General features: G+C 41.8%; 1 protein-coding gene across 1 annotated transcript in view; it reads left to right on the top strand.

The window, feature by feature from the left end:
• The window catches only part of LRIT1 (leucine rich repeat, Ig-like and transmembrane domains 1), a 97,753-nt gene extending 84,695 nt beyond the window's left edge, over positions 1-13,058 (top strand). Inside the window, exons 4-5 of the mRNA XM_073596899.1 lie at positions 5,660-5,836; positions 9,079-13,058. Of these exons, the coding sequence (XP_073453000.1) occupies positions 5,660-5,836; positions 9,079-9,848 (947 nt within the window). The 3' untranslated portion in view covers positions 9,849-13,058. The remainder of the gene's footprint in view (positions 1-5,659; positions 5,837-9,078) is intronic.
• The last annotated feature ends 3,287 nt before the right edge of the window (positions 13,059-16,345 follow it).

The following is a 16,345-nucleotide window of genomic DNA, read 5'->3' as shown; positions in this document are numbered from 1 at the left end:
AGTTAAAGATGAAGAACTAGAAGACACTCTGCGGCAAGTATTCAATAAAGCCTTGAAAAGAGAAGCATCTATGCCCATTCGATTAGAAAGAATCCATAGAGTATAGAAAAGGAATAAAATTCCACCAGACCTTCCAAGGGACATTATTGCTAGATTCAATCACTATAAAATGAAAGAACAAGTGTCTCGAAGTACATGAAACTCCACACCCATGGAATACATGGGAAATAAGTTATTAATTTTTACAGATCTTTCCCCTGAAACACTAGCTCGCAGAAGGGCATTGAAACCCCTAACAACTTGTTTACAAGAAAGCAATATTAGTTATAGGTAGGGGGAGGGAGGAGGAAGGGGAGGATGGGGAGGGTTTTAGGATGTTACAATATTATGTGTTCATATTTATTTTTTGTTTGTGTTGTTTAAATGGTACATTCCTGGAGTAAGGGGGAGTTTTTCACCTCTATTCTTTTTTATTCATTTTGTTTTCACTGTAAGGGGTATGGAGCTTTTGGATGTAAAATGGCGCCCTTAAAAGTAATCACATATAATGTGAGAGACTTAAACAGTCCTAATAAAAGGTCAGATTTCACAGGAGTTGAAAGGACTCTCGGCTAACATAGCCTTTTTGCAAGAAACCCACTTAAAATGGTCATCAAAAACTAGCCTAAAATCTAAAAAATTTCCTATGTGGATGCATAGTTATTCATCTAACAAAAGATCTACAGTAGGGGGACAGCAATAGGGTTTGACAAACACACGCGATTTGCATTGAAGGCAGTAGAAGCAGACCCAGAGGGGCGGTATCTATTTGTCAAGGGGTCTTTATTTAATATTGATTATACATTGGTGAATGTATACTGCCCTAATATATGCCCTACTATCTTTTTGAAAAAAGTACTTAATAAATTGGAAGGTTTTAGAGAAGGAAGATTGATAGTAACAGGAGACTTTAATTTCGTCTTCGACCCAGCTTTGGACACTCAGCCTATCTCCCTGAGATCAGAAGGAAAATATTTAAGGGCAATTAAACACAAACTTCATCAATTGCATTTGGTGGAAACATAGAGAATCTTCCATCCGAGTGATAAAGGTTTTACATATTATTCTTTGATACATTCATCCTACTCCAGAATAGACTACATTTTACTGGATCATGAGCTATTAGAGGGGCTGAGGAAGACAGAAATTAAGTCAATAACTCTCTCAAACCACGCTTCGGTAGAGATGACCCTTGAGCTGAGGGACGTCCCAGCCAGACAGTGGTCTTGGAGAATAGATGAATCCCTCCTGTATGACATTAGGATAGTGGGGGATTTAGAAAGGGAAATTAATTTCTTCTTTAAAGAAAATGATATAGAAAACATTGCCTCATCCATACTTTGGGAAACACATAAAGCTTATATGAGGGGGAGGCTGATAGCAGAAAGGGCCAAGAGGAAAACAATATGGCAAACTCAGAAACAGTCACTTTTGGGAAAAATTCAGGCTCTGGAACAGCTACATAAAAGATCACTTGAGGACAAAACTATGGCTAGAAATGTGATAGAACAGGATACAAAATGGGTTTTTAATAAAACAAGTAAGAAATATTATGAATTGGGGAATAAACCAGGAAAATTATTAGCTGGAATAATTAAACCCAGAAGCAACTTAAATTACATAGGAAAAATTAAGAATAAGAAAGGTGAATTAAAACATTCTAGAAAAGAAGTTACCGAGATCCTGCAAGAATACTATCAAATGCTATATAAAGTAAATAATATACAGAGCCCCGAGGATATAAAGTGTAGAAGAAACAAAATAGAACAATACTTAGGAAAGGTAAAATTCCCAGCCATGCTAGAAGAAGGTCTCAAGAAACTGGATATGGGGATTTCAAAAAATGAAATAGAACAGGCAATTAAAAATTCTAAAACAGGTAAAAGCCCAGGCCCTGATGGGTTTACTTCATTATACTACAAAAAGTTCTCAGGAATCTTGGCCAGAGTGGATAGACAAGGACCAGGCAGGCTTTGTGCCGGGGAGGGAGGCGACGAATAATGTAATAAGAACTTTACTCATGATCCACAGAGCCAAATGGGAAAGAAACCAACGTTACTTCTATCATTAGATGCTGAAAAAGCCTTTGATGGACTGGATTGGGAGTACATGCTCGCAACTTTGAGACATGCAGGCATAGGCCCACGAATGTACAGATGGATCAAGGCATTGTACTCTGAACCAACTGCATAGATACGAATCAATGGGACCCTCTGGGGCGCCTTCACATTGTACAACGGTGCACGACAGGGATGCCCACTTTCACCATTGCTGTTCATCCTCTCCTTGGAACCCTTCGTGGTGACTTTTCAGGCAAATCAGGAAATTAAGGGGATTGAGCTGGCCGGACAGGAACACAAAGTCTCTGTATTTGCGGACAATGTGTTGCTGTATGTTTCCAACCCAGGAGAATCACTCCCAATTATAATGTCAGAGTTTGAAAGATATGGAGAAATTTTGAATTTGAAGATCAATAAAGAAAAGACGGAGATACTAAATGTCTTCCATCTCTATAGCAGACAGCAGGCACCCTAAATCTCAGTATCTGTTTTCTTGGAAACGCAGAGGCCTAAGGTACCTGGGTATCTTTTTGTCCACTCTGGAAATAGATTTATACCAGGACAATTATCTACCTTTACTAAATAAGATCAAGCAAGATCTGAGGGGGTACCCGGCAAATAAATTCTCATGGTTTGGTAGGATAAGTGTGATTAGGATGGTGACATTGCCGAGGGCTCTGTATGTGTTTCAGACACTTCCAATAAACATCCCAAGGGTCTTGAAATAGGTTGGTCAGAAGATTTATATGGAAGCATAGGAGAGCACATATTTCTTATGGATCTCTGACAAGGCCACGGTCAAAAGAGGGTTTATACCTCCCAAACTTTGAGAGACAGCAGTGTTACGGAGGGTCCATTGGGTCCATGGTGGCACCCAGAAAAATGGGTATCACTGGCAGAAAATTTGTGTGGAAGATACTTAAGTCAAATAATGTGGGTACCCGGGAAGTATAGGGTTATCCCTGGTGATGTTGCTCAAATGACAAAAGAAACCTTAAGAGCCTGGGATAGCCTATTTAAAACTAGGCTATGACTGTCATACATTTAAAATAATATAGGTCAGTATGTAATTATCCTTTTACTGGGAAAAAAAGTATAATTAAATAACATGAATGAATAGCTGGAGTAAAATGCTTTAATTTAATTTATTTTGTTTTGCTTTTATTTATATTTAATTGTTAAAGCTTAGATATAAATATACTTACAGTTTGAATACAGTTTGATTGAAATGTCATGTACTACCAATACAGGTTTACTGCTATTATTTCAACTGTTAGCCACAGATACTAAACTTTGAAACTTTACCACATTTTGATTTTTTTTCCAACCTTTTAATGAGCACTTAACATTTGGTGTCCTTAAATTACCTTAATGTATTGTGCATTTCTGACTATATATACATGTTCAACCAAAGGAGGGGGGTACATAAACGTACATATAAGTGTGGATTTAACATCCACCATTTTTCCACTATAAGTGCTAACCAAGCACATACTTCCAGCTGGGGAATACAAACCTGTAAAATAAAAATTTTTGCGCTCACTGTAAAAATTATTTTCTCAAAGTCTTTCGAGGGACACAGCTTGATAATAAGTAACCTACAGCAGAAATGGACTCTAGACACATAAAAGCACTGGAGGCCATCCCCAAAGGTTGCTTTAACCATTCCCATACCAACAATAGCATATGAAGGGAAAGAGTGGTGTTCCTTAGTGAGAAAAAGGTATTATGGTGAGTACAAATATGATACATTCCATTGAGAAGCACAGCTCAATTAAACAACCTAGGGCAATCCAAAAGAAGTCCAAACTGAAAAGAAGGTACATCCAAAACAATACAGGCAAACCAGCCCAAAATGAGCAAAAACAAACAAAAGGGAAAATAAGGGCATGAAAGAGACGCTTGCAAAAGCTTTCGACTGAAACTAGCATCGACCTTATAGAATGAAGGGAAAGTATGTACAGAAGCTCAGATGACATTAAGAAAGTATGAGCAGAAGTCTTAAAAGTCTAAGACATAGAGGCCTGGTGACAAAAAAAAACCCCAAGAAAACTCACTGTCCTAATAGAATGAGCTTTTACAGGGAAATTAGGAATTTTACCCAAAACTTTTAGACCTCTGTGGCTAACCATAAGACAAACAGAGACAAGGACATGTGGAAAAGCAGGGGTGCAGGGCTGTCGCAGAGAAAACACCAGCATATTTAAAGAACTGGGAAAATCTGTACTAGTTGGCTGACTAGAGCCAGGATTACAAGATTTGAGAATCTGATTTTAATATATAAGCAGCTGTTGATAGCAGAAAAATCTTTTAAAAGAACAAAAAATATTAGGCCGAAGAAAACATGTCCTTGTGGACACTATAAGAAACTGAGCAGAGTTTGTGTGGAGGGATATGGCCTTTAATTAATATTTTTTATTTATTTATCATTTTTAAATAACATTTGTCACAGTGCAAAGATTTGCCTTCATTTACTGTCCCAGAGATGCAACAGGAAATCTCAAAGTGAGTCCTGGAATGGATTTCCCTACTGGAATATTTCCCCTTTACCTCTTGTTCTGGTCACAGTACATTTTTGGATTTTTCCCTCATTTTTAATCTCTGTGATAATTGTCTTAAGTACAAATAGAGGGGTTAATCTCCCCAACAGGGGCTTAAATAAAAGCTTGGGAGGGTCTAATGCTTCCCTATATTATCCAAAATAAATAAAAAAAAAAGGTTTTGCTTAGATATACTGTATACTCTTAACAAGTTGCATCACATATGGTATGTTTGTTAGATAGAGTGATCATCAACATTGTTAGAGTCATCCCAAAGTCAGAATGATTTTCTAATTAAACAAAACTGTATATGTTCTAATTTTAGTTTGTTACTCATTATTCTTGCAGTATCTTAGTCTTGCAGGCATAACATTTTTGTCACCTGTAAGATAAGGGATATTTATAGAATAAGATGCTTTACTTTTGTAATAAAGCACAGAAACATAAACTCCACAGCAATTTGCATTTATAAAGCAACAATAAAGTTAAACTATTCAGCAGTTGTTTTTAACTTTCATCTCTGTCTAATTTAAAGTAGATCAGGCCACCGTTTTACTTACCGTTTCGTTTGTACTACTGATAGAAAAATATTCATAGTTTACTACCAAGCTCCTTTTGTCAGAGTAAAATTTTGATCATTCTAGTGATCTAGTGATATAGTCTTAATTTTGCTTGAATAGAAAAGGAAAGTAGAAAGTAAGAGTTCCTAAAGAAGTTTTACATGCTCCTGGTCCATATTTGGATACTCAGATAATTAGACATTTAATATATGTATCATTTATTGTATGCATCAATTTGAAACAGTACTTAGAACTACATGCAGAGTATCTTTTTGTCACGCATTATACCAGATTTCACCAGCAAGTGAGTTCTGAGATCAAAAGTATGGCTCCAGGAAGAAGCTATGGAAAAGATTTAAGATTGCTTTCTAAAAATGGAAATCCTCTTTACTCTTTTGCATTTTACAAATTCTTTGGTGTGTTTGTTTGTTTGTTTATTTATTTATTTTTAAATTTGCAGTTCACCAGGAAATATCTAGTGATGGAATGAGTTGGTCCATGTTAAATTTGCCCACTGTCGCTTACAAAGATTCTGGAGAATATATCTGCAAGGCTAAAAACATTCTTGGAATGACAGAGGCATTTATTTCAGTTTTTGTCACTGACTCCAACACAACTGATGAGCCAAATGACAGCGGTAAATGACAATCAAGTTTTATATATTGAGCAGGTTATGTTAACATTGGGCTTCTTGGCTAGAATTAAAGTCTGTATCATTACCCAAGTTAAGGTCACTTCATGTTGTAAAGATAATATTGTTATTAAAAACAAATCTCGGTTTGCACTATTACACAGTGCCTTGAAAAAGTATTCATACCCCTTTTCCACATTTTGTCATGTTACAGCCAAAAATGTAAATGTATTTTATTGGGATTTTATGTGATAGACCAACACAAAGTGGAACATACTTGTGAAGTAAAGGAAAAATCATAAATGGTTTTCAAAATGTTTTACAAATAAATATCTGAAAAGTGTGGTGCGCATTTGTATTCAGCCCCCTTTACTCTGATACCCCTAACTAAAATCTAGTGGAACCAATTGCTTTCAGAAGTCAACTAATTAGTAAAAAGAGTCCACCTTTGTGTAATTTAATCTCAGTATAAATACAGCTGTTCTGTGAAGTCCTCAGAGGTTTGTTGGAGAACCTTAGGGAACAAACAGCATCATGAAGGACAAGGAACACATCAGACAGGTCAGCGATAAAGTTGTGGAAAAGTTTAATGTAGGGTTAGGTTATAAAAAAAAATTCCCAAGCTTTGAACATCTCATGGAGCACTGTTCAATCCATCATTCGAAAATGGAAAGAGTATGGCACAACTGCAAACCTACCAAGACATTGGTCGTCCACCTAAGCTGACAGGCCAGGCAAGGAGAGCATTAATCAGAAAAGCAGCCAAGAGGCCCACGGTAACACTGGAGGAGCTGCAGAGATCTACAGCTCAGGTGGGAGAATCTGTCCACAGGACAATTAGTTTTGCACCCCACAAATTTGACCTTTATGAAAGAGTGGCAAAAAAAGCCATAGTTGAAAGAAAGCCATAAGAAGTCCATTTTGCAGTTTGTGAAAAGCTATGTGGGTGACACAACAAACATGTGGAAGAAGGTGCACTGGTCAGATGAGACCAAAATTGAACATTGGCCTAAAATCAAAACGTTATGTGTGGTGGAAACTAACACTGCACATCACTCTGAACACACCGTCCCCACTGTGAAACATGGTGGTGGCAGCATCATGTTGTGGGGATGATTTTCTTCAGCAGGGACAGGGAAGCTGGTCACAGTTAATGGGAAGATGGATGGAGCCAAATACAGGGCAATCTTAAAAGAAAACCTGTTAGAGTCTGCAAAAGACTTGAGACTGGGGCCGCAGTTCACCTTTGCCGTGCTCTCATGTCTAGTGTAGTCAGTTTATAATAGGAAAGCAGAGGGACTGGCAGGAACACCAGGTATTTCACACAAAGGAAGCAATACAACAAGAAGAACCTTGTGAAGAACCTGTTCCAGTTGGCTATTTTATTGAAGGCAAAATATTTTTAGCATCTTGGTGAGTGGCATTTCTGTTGCTGGTACAACTGATTGTTTCAGTGGAGACAAGTTGAGCCAGCACCCGAAAAGTGATCATGCAGTATGGAGCCTGATCTTGCCTGCAGTGGTCTGTGAAATAATTGGCAATGATTCTAAAGTTTCCTCCTGTACACTTGATGTCAGTTCTTCTCTCTTGGACATGTCACATGGAAGACAGGATCAGTGTCAACTAGGGATTAGCCGAACACCCCCCCCCGATTCGGTTCGCACCAGAACATGCAAAAAACAGGCAATTAAACAGGCGAAAAGTTTGAGCGAACATGCAAACTCTAATAATGTCTATGGGACACGAACAGAAAAATCAAAAGTGCTAATTTTAAAGGCTTATATGCAAGTTATTGCCATAAAAAGTGTACGGGGACCCAGGTACTGCAGTAGGGGACCTCTGTATCAATGCAAAAAAAAAGGTTTTAAAATTACAGTTTTTTCAGGAGCAGTGATTTTAATAATGCTGTATGGATATTATTATTATTTTATTAAAAATTGACCCTTATCCGAGCATGCAGCCTGGAGGACAGGATAGGGGGGCGAGTGAGTGCCCCCCCTCCTGAACCATACCAGGCCACATGCCCTCAACATGGGGAGGGTGCTTTGGGGTCCTGGTATTGATTCCTGGGGGGGGCATGCCGTTTTTTCTTAATTCTGTCATAGGGTTCCCCCTTAACCACTTCAATGCACTGTATTATATAGTCTGCACTGTAAACAGGCTCTAAGGCTGAGAACCAAGTGATCAAACACCACTGATCGCTCGGTATTCAGAGCTCCGTGAGCAGAGAGCTGGCGACTGTCAGTCACCGCTCTCTGCTCTACCCCACTGCTCACTGGAGCGCTGGGCTGTGGAGGGGGCTGAACCACCAAAGCAGCTATTCCAGCTGCTGTATATGTAGACAAATTTGAGGTGGCATAGGGGCAGAAGGACAGGATGTACTACACACATCTTTTCTACTTTGATGAATATGTAGTTCATCCAGTGTCCACAACTGTGAATAATAGAAATGGTAATAGAATGTATAAAACCCAGAATTAGATTTACAAGATTTTCCTGTATGCTTTTAGAGGAAAACATGGAGGTCCATGCTTCAAAATAATTCCCCACCCTGTGTTTATTGTGGCTGCAGTGGTTGTTAAAAAAAAACAGTACAGTTTATGAAGACTGTCATTGCTGATCTCTCTTGAGGATCAGTTCACACCTATGCGAATTGGATGCGGCTTACACCACATCCAATTCGCAGAACATATTTAAAATCTATTAATTTTAAATGAATCTGGTTCACATATGTGCGTTGCATTCGCACTCCGCATTGTCAAAAAATCATGTATGTGCGAATTGCAGGCACATAATCTTCTATGGGAACATATTGGCAGATGCGTTCAGTTCTGACCACAAAATCTCTCCCCCTTCTCACTACACCTACCCCCTCTCCCAGGTCAGCTGATCCGCAGCTACAGTGGAGAGGAACCACTGAACAGCTGCTATTTCTCTTCGCAGAGAAACCGGAGCTGGAATTCGCACCGAATTAGTGTGAACCCAGCCTTAAATTGCTACTTACTAAATCAAGAATATGCCAAACTTAGGTAACCTAGTTTGTATTCTAGGCCAAAATTAAACATTAAGTATTAGCACTCTGACATGCACATCATATGCATTCCATTTTTATTGTGTTATAACCAGCACTTTTTCAACAAGAGCTTAATCTCATTATTGATTGAACCTTTTCCTGTGCAGTGTAACCCTTAATATTTCCCTTTTAGCTATTGACAATGCTACAGTTTATCTTATCTTTGCTTTTGCAGGCAAATATTTATCTGCAGAAGGGAACAACGGAATGCAGCATTTCAAATTTAGTGGTCCCCAAATTCAAGACAGCAATGTGCAGAATATAAATCCTAATTCAGTCATAAGACCAGACACCAAGGATTCTGGCAACATTTTACTGAGTTCTCCCACGAAGCAACCAGAGACTGAACGATTGGTAAGAGGTGTTAAAGTTATTGGCGATACTGACCACAGTGTGTCCCTCGCATGGAAAGCTCCACTTGCCAAAAATGTGACCGTATTTAGTGTTTTATATGCAATATTTGGGGAGAGGGATATGCGGAGAATAAATGTGGAGCCTGGCAAAACCAAAATCACAATAGATGGTCTGATACCACAAACAAAATATATTGCATGTGTTAGTGTGAAAGGACTGGTCCCCAAGAAGGAACAATGCGTTATCTTTTCTACTGATGAGGCTGTAAGTGCTGGTGGCACACAGAAACTGATAAATGTTGTGGTGATTAGTGTGGCCTGTGTTATCGCTGTCCCGCTAACACTGGTGGTCTGCTGTGGAGCTTTGAAACGACGGTGCAAAAAGGGATTGGTCCGAAAATCTAAAGACCTTCAGGATTCCTATGTGACATTTGAGAGTCTTTCTACCAGTAATAAAGCAAAGACAGCTGAAGGAGAATACCTGACTAGACATAATCCAGATGAATCAAATAGACTGCTCTCTGCACGATCAAGTGTAGACTCTGAGGCCATTCCAAAAACTGATGAACAGCCAAATGAATTCTTTTGTTGATGGCTATTACAGGACATTTTCAAGTTGAAGTGTGTATGCTCAGTTTGTATACAGACACAATGAGCATAAAAAAATAAATTCATTCACCATGTGCCAGAATTTGGGGTATAAAAACTCGTTTTATAAATTGCCAGGTTTAAGTCTAGATATACGCTGGTTCAAAAGTAACTTTGTTCCAGGTAAGTGACCTCAAGAAATACACGATAGTATCCAGCTGTATCTATGGAGCAGTTTGAGAGCTCCCTGTTTCTTTCTCAGACTATCATTGGTTGTATCAGCTGACAGGACATGTCCTCTGACAATTCTATATTTAGCATTTTTGGCTCCTTGTCAAATGCATGATGGAAATGTTCAAGTAAGATGATGAGACAGTTTAAGCTTAAAGGTTTTACTTGCTGGGGGGGTATTGCTCTAAATGGGCAACAGGATAATGGCTCTTTAACCACTTACGGACCGCCCACCATTGTTATACGTCAGCTCTTTGAAGAGGGGTATCGTTATGGCAGCGGTGGTCCGCTTTCAGATGAAAGTGGTCTCTATGGCGGATTCATCGCAAGATCACTTTTATTGGGGGCTGGAGAGGGACCCCCTCCCGCCACGCTTCGGGGGTCTCCATCGCTTACCGGACCCATCGGTAGCGGTGGATACGACCGCATCCTCTCATGTGAACAGTCTGGAGCCAAGTGAGGGGAAGATGGCCCCCACTTTAACCACTTACGGACCGCCCACCATTGTTATACGTCGGCTCTTTGAAGAGGGGTATCGTTATGGCAGCAGCTAGCTGCCATAACCCTGGTATCCTCTTCTTCAGCAGGTGGTCCACTTTCAAATAAAAGTGGTCTCTATGGCGGATTCATCGCAAGATCACTTTTATTGGGGGCTGGAGAGAGACCCCCCTCCCGCCACGCTTCGGGGGTCTCCACTGCTCATGTGAACTGTCATAGCATTGACTGGCGGAAGCGACGTCACTTCCGCCCAATGCTCTTAAAGGAGAAATGTTTATTTTTTTTTTTTCAAATTATATTTTTTTATTGGATTTTAGTGTAAGTATGAGATCTGAGGTCTTTTTGATCCCAGATCTCATATTTAAGAGGTCCTGTCATGCTTTTTTTCTATTACAAGGGATGTTTACATTCTTTGTAATAGGAATAAAAGTGACCCGAATTTTTTTTTTCTTTAAAGGATAGTGTCAAAATAAAAAACACAAAGTAAAATAAATAATAATAATAAAAAAAAATTAAAAACGCGCCCCGTCCCGCCGAGCTTGCACCTAGAAACGAACGCATACTTAAGTCGCGCCTGTATATGAAAACAGTGTTCAAACCACGCATGCGAGGTATCACCACGATCGTTAGAGTGAGGGCAATAATTCTTGCACTAGACCTCCTCTGTAACGCAAAACTGGTAACCTGTAGAAATTTTTAAACATCATCTATGGAGATTTTTAAGGGTAAAAGTTTGTAGCCATTCCATGAGCAATTTTGAAGCGTGACATGTTGGGTATCAATTTACTCGGCGTAACATTATCTTTCACAATATAAAAAAAATTGGGCTAACTTTACTGTTTTTCCCCAAGAAAAGCATGCTTGTAAGACCGCTGAGCAAATACGGCGTGACATAAAGTATTGCAACGACCGCCATTTTATTCTCTAGGGTGTTAGAAAAAAACAATTTAATGTTTGAGGGTGCTAAGTAATTTTCTAGCAAAAAAAAAATTGTTATAACTTGTAAACATAGAGTCTGAAAAATAGGCCCAGTCCTTAATTGGTTAAAGTGATATTAAAGTCAAATAAAAATAGCAAACCTATCATACTTACCTGCTCTGTGCAGTGTTTTTGCAAAAAACAGCTCAATCCTCCTCTTCTCAGGTCCCCCGCCGTCGCTTCTGGCACCTCCCTCCAGCAAGAGCTGCAGCTTGCATTGGGGGCACCTGAGCATGCTCACGCCCGAGCCATGGCTCTGCATGTCCATTCACAGAGCCGCAGCTCGACCCTGTCCCCTTTCTCTCTTTATTGGCTGTGATTGACAGCAGTGGCAGCCAATGGCTCCCACTGCCCACTTAGCCAATGAGGAGGGAGAGTCCCCAGGGAGCCAAGGCTCTTGTGCACATCACTGGAGGAAGATCAGGCTCAAGTAAGTATTAGGGGGGGGCTCAGGCTGCTACACAGAGAAGATTTTTTTTACCTTCATTCATAGAATGCATGAAGGTAAAAAAACCTTCAGCATTTCTAAATACTTTTCAGTAAAGAAAATGAATGCCCATGCATGCTCCCTAAGTGATGTATGATAGAAGGGCAAGAAGGAATTAAATAGGATGGTGTGCAATTTTCCACATACATTATTTTTATAAATAGGGTCCATAGGCAAACTGTATATGGATTAAGAACTGCAAACATTGACAGAGCCACATTGTAGGTTGAACTGGATAGACTTGTGTCATTTTTCAACCAGGCTATGTGACATTTTTACATCTAATGCAATCAATTCACAAAGCTTTAGTAGAAGATAAGGTTCTCTATTTTCAACCATGTGACTGTAAGTTTTCAAGGCTCAATAGAATCAGCTGAAAAAAATGGTCTCTTTTTCAAAATAAGGATCCTCATCCTGATATGCTAGCTTTGTCAAAAGTAATTCCACTACAAAGATAGTTTGACGACAATACATGTCAAACCGCTGAAGTTTATCCAGGTGCCTCACTGGCTCATCGCCACCAGTGTGATATATCCAGAACACAAAGAGCACACACTGGTCATTGCTACACATACATACAGCAAAGCACAACATAACTCAGGACTACTGATGTGTTTCTCACAATGTAGTAATTAATCTATGATCAAGTGCTATACAGCATGAAACGTGTTACTATACTTTGTAGTGGTTAAGAAGAAACAATTTACACAGCAATCATTGGTTTGTGCACTGATTAGTGTTCTGGATATCTGATACTTTCTGGGTACAGTATATTATATATATATAACTTTAGGCCAAGTCAATAGAAATGATATAGTCTATACTTTTTAAGCCCATTACTCATCAGTGTAATCCATGTTCATTATTTTATTAACAAAAAAATACACGTTTTGATGTAAACTATACAATATATATACTTGTACGGAAGGTTAATTTTGAATGCCCTGACATCCTTTTATTTATGTGTTTTGTATACAGATCAACTATATCATCTTTTGTGTTTGTCTATGTGTAATATATGTGCTACTGAAATAAATTTTGATATCAATGTCAAGCTGTTGCATTACTTTTCTCAGGTCACCAAAAATGATGCTGTACATGCTTGTTATGGATCATTTCTCCACTAGATTTTAACTTGCTTTGAAGTAGTGCCACAAGATGTAAAATCAGTTTTTAAGACAGCAATGTTGCCTTAATTAAAATAGGCAGACATATGGTTTTGTTAAACTGAAACTGAAGGTGAGAAATAAAACCATAAACATGTTCACAAGATGTGTGGTATAAACAACAATATATATATATATATATATATATATATATATATATATATATATATATATATATATATATATATATATATATATATACAAATAATCATACTCATTAAAATGATCTGCACTTTGGCATGGGACGCAATATGTAGTCTTATTGTCCAATCATCCTCAAAAAGGAATTATTTGCAATCTCTTTCTGAGGAGGTCAATGATGTAATAACAACACTGTTAATCAATCTCTATTATTTAAATGGAAATGTGGTGCCTTGGAGGAAGCAGATGGCAGGGAGTGTCAAGGTTGCAAAGGCCATTTAAATTGTCAGGAAAACACAATGACACTCAGCAGCAGTGCTGTGTCTTGGCCTAGGCCGACAAGGCCTAGGCCTAGGGCGGCACTTTGCGGGGGGGTGGCGGCTTTTTTGCCGCCCCCGTGCAAACCCCCCCAACCCGTCCTCCCCACGCCCCGAACAGATTCAGCCTCCCGCAGCCAGCTCCCGCTCTGATACAGCCTCCCGCGGCCAGCTTGCCTTGTTATATATTGTGCACTCACTCATCAGTACTGGCACAGTATGGGCACGTACTTTGGCCGAGGGAAGGAGCGACTGCTGCCCCCATAAAATGGACCATGACTGACTCTATCAGCTTGACTGATGAAGGTGGAGCCTAATGCTCTGCCTACCCACCTCTGCAGTCCAGCTCGGGGAGTCGGGACGTGTCTCTCTGGTTACCAGAGGAGGAGGTAGAGGAGGAGGAGGAGCGAGAGAGAGGAGGACGACGACGGCGGGAACCCTCAGGTAATTGATTTAAAAACCTGTAAACTGTAACCCAGGCAGCTTTAATAATGCAGCCACTGTGCCCCCAAACGCAGCTACTGTGCCCATCAAACCCTGCCAATGTGCCCCCAAATGCATCCACTGTGCCCCCAAACGCATCCACTGTGCCCATCAAACGCAGCCAATGTGCCCCCAAATGCAGCCACTCTGCCCCCAAAGGCAGCCACTCTGCCCCCAAACGCAGCTACTGTGCCCCAAATGCAGCCACTCTGCCCCCAAACGTAGCCACTGTGTCCCCAAACGCAGCCACTCTGCCCCCAAATGCAGCCACTGTGCCCCCAAACGCAGCCACTGTGCCCCCAAACGCAGCTACTGTGCCCCCAAACGCAGCTACTGTGCCCATCAAACCCTGCCAATGTGCCCCCAAATGCATCCACTGTGCCCCCAAACGCATCCACTCTGCCCCCAAACGCAGCCATTCTGCCCCCAAATGCAGCTACTGTTCCCCCAAATGCAGCCAATCTGCCCCCAAACGCAGCCACTGTGCCCCCAAATGCAGCCACTCTGCTCCCAAATGCAGCCACTTTGCCCCCATACGCAGCCACTGTGCCTCCAAATGCAGCTACTGTGCCCATAAAACCCTGCCAATGTGCCCCCAAACGCAGCCACTCTGCCCCCAAATGCAGCCACTGTGCCCCCAAGCGCAGCCACTGTGCCCCCAAACGCAGCCACTGTGCCCCCAAACGCAGCTACTGTGCCCATCAAACCCTGCCACTGTGCTCCCAAACACATCCACTGTGCCCCCAAATGTAGCCACTGTGCCCCAAAACGCAGCCACTGTGCCCCCAAACACAGCCACTGTGCCCATCAATAGCTGCCACTGTGCACATTAAACGCACCACTATGCCCATCAATTGTCACCACTGTGCCATCAAACGCAGCCACTGTGCCCATCAATTGCCACCACTGTGCCATCAAATGCAGCCATTGTGCCCATCAAACGCAGCCACTGTGCCCATAAAACCCTGCCAATGTGCCCCCAAATGCAGCCACTCTGCCCCCAAACACAGCCACAGTGCCCATAAAACCCTGCCAATGTGCCCCCAAACACAGCCACTCTGTCCCCAAAACGCAGCCACTGTGCCCCCAAACGCAGCCACTGTGCCCCCAAATGCATCCACTGTGCCCCCAAATGCATCCACTGTGCCCCCAAACGCATCCACTGTGCCCCCAAACGCAGCTACTGTGCCCATCAAACCCTGCCACTGTGCTCCCAAACACATCCACTGTGCCCCCAAATGCAGCCATTGTGCCCCAAAACGCAGCCACTGTGCCCCCAAACACAGCCACTGTGCCCATCAATAGCTGCCACTGTGCACATCAAACGCACCACTATGCCCATCAATTGTCACCACTGTGCCATCAAACGCAGCCACTGTGCCCATCAATTGCCACCACTGTGCCATCAAATGCAGCCACTGTGCCCATCAAACGCAGCCACTGTGCCCATAAAACCCTGCCAATGTGCCCCCAAATGCAGCCACTCTGCCCCCAAATGCAGCCACTGTGCCCCCAAACGCAGCTACTGTGCCCCCAAACGCAGCTACTGTGCCCATCAAACCCTGCCACTGTGCTCCCAAATGCATCCACTGTGCCCCCAAAAGCATCCACTGTGCCCAAACGCAGCCAATGTGCCCCCAAACGCAGTCACTCTGCCCCCAAACGCAGCCACTCTGCCCCCAAACGCAGCTACTGTGCCCTCAAATGCAGCCACTCTGCCCCCAAACGCAGCCACTGTGCCCCAAAACGCAGCCACTGTGCCCCAAAACGCAGCCACTGTGCCCATCAATAGCTGCCACTGTGCACATCAAACACACCACTATGCCCATCAATTGTCACCACTGTGCCATCAAACGCAGCCACTGTGCCCATCAATTGCCACCACTGTGCCATCAAATGCAGCCACTGTGCCCATCAAACGCAGCTACTGTGCCCATCAAACGCAGCCACTGTGCCTATCAATTGTCACCACTGTGCCAAACGCGGCCACTGTGACCATCAATTGCCACCAATGTGCCCATCAAACGCAGCCACTGTGCCCATCAAACGCACCACTGTGCACATCAAACATAGCCATTGTGCCCATCAAACGCAGCCACTGTGCCCATCAATTGTCACCGCTGTGCCAAATGTGGCCACTGTGACCATCAATTGCCACCACTGTGCCCATCAAACGCAGTCACCATGCCCATAAAACGCA

Source organism: Aquarana catesbeiana, linkage group LG08 (assembly GCF_042186555.1).
Source record: "Aquarana catesbeiana isolate 2022-GZ linkage group LG08, ASM4218655v1, whole genome shotgun sequence".
Lineage (NCBI taxonomy): Eukaryota > Metazoa > Chordata > Amphibia > Anura > Ranidae > Aquarana > Aquarana catesbeiana.
This window is presented reverse-complemented; position numbering and strand designations above follow the sequence as displayed.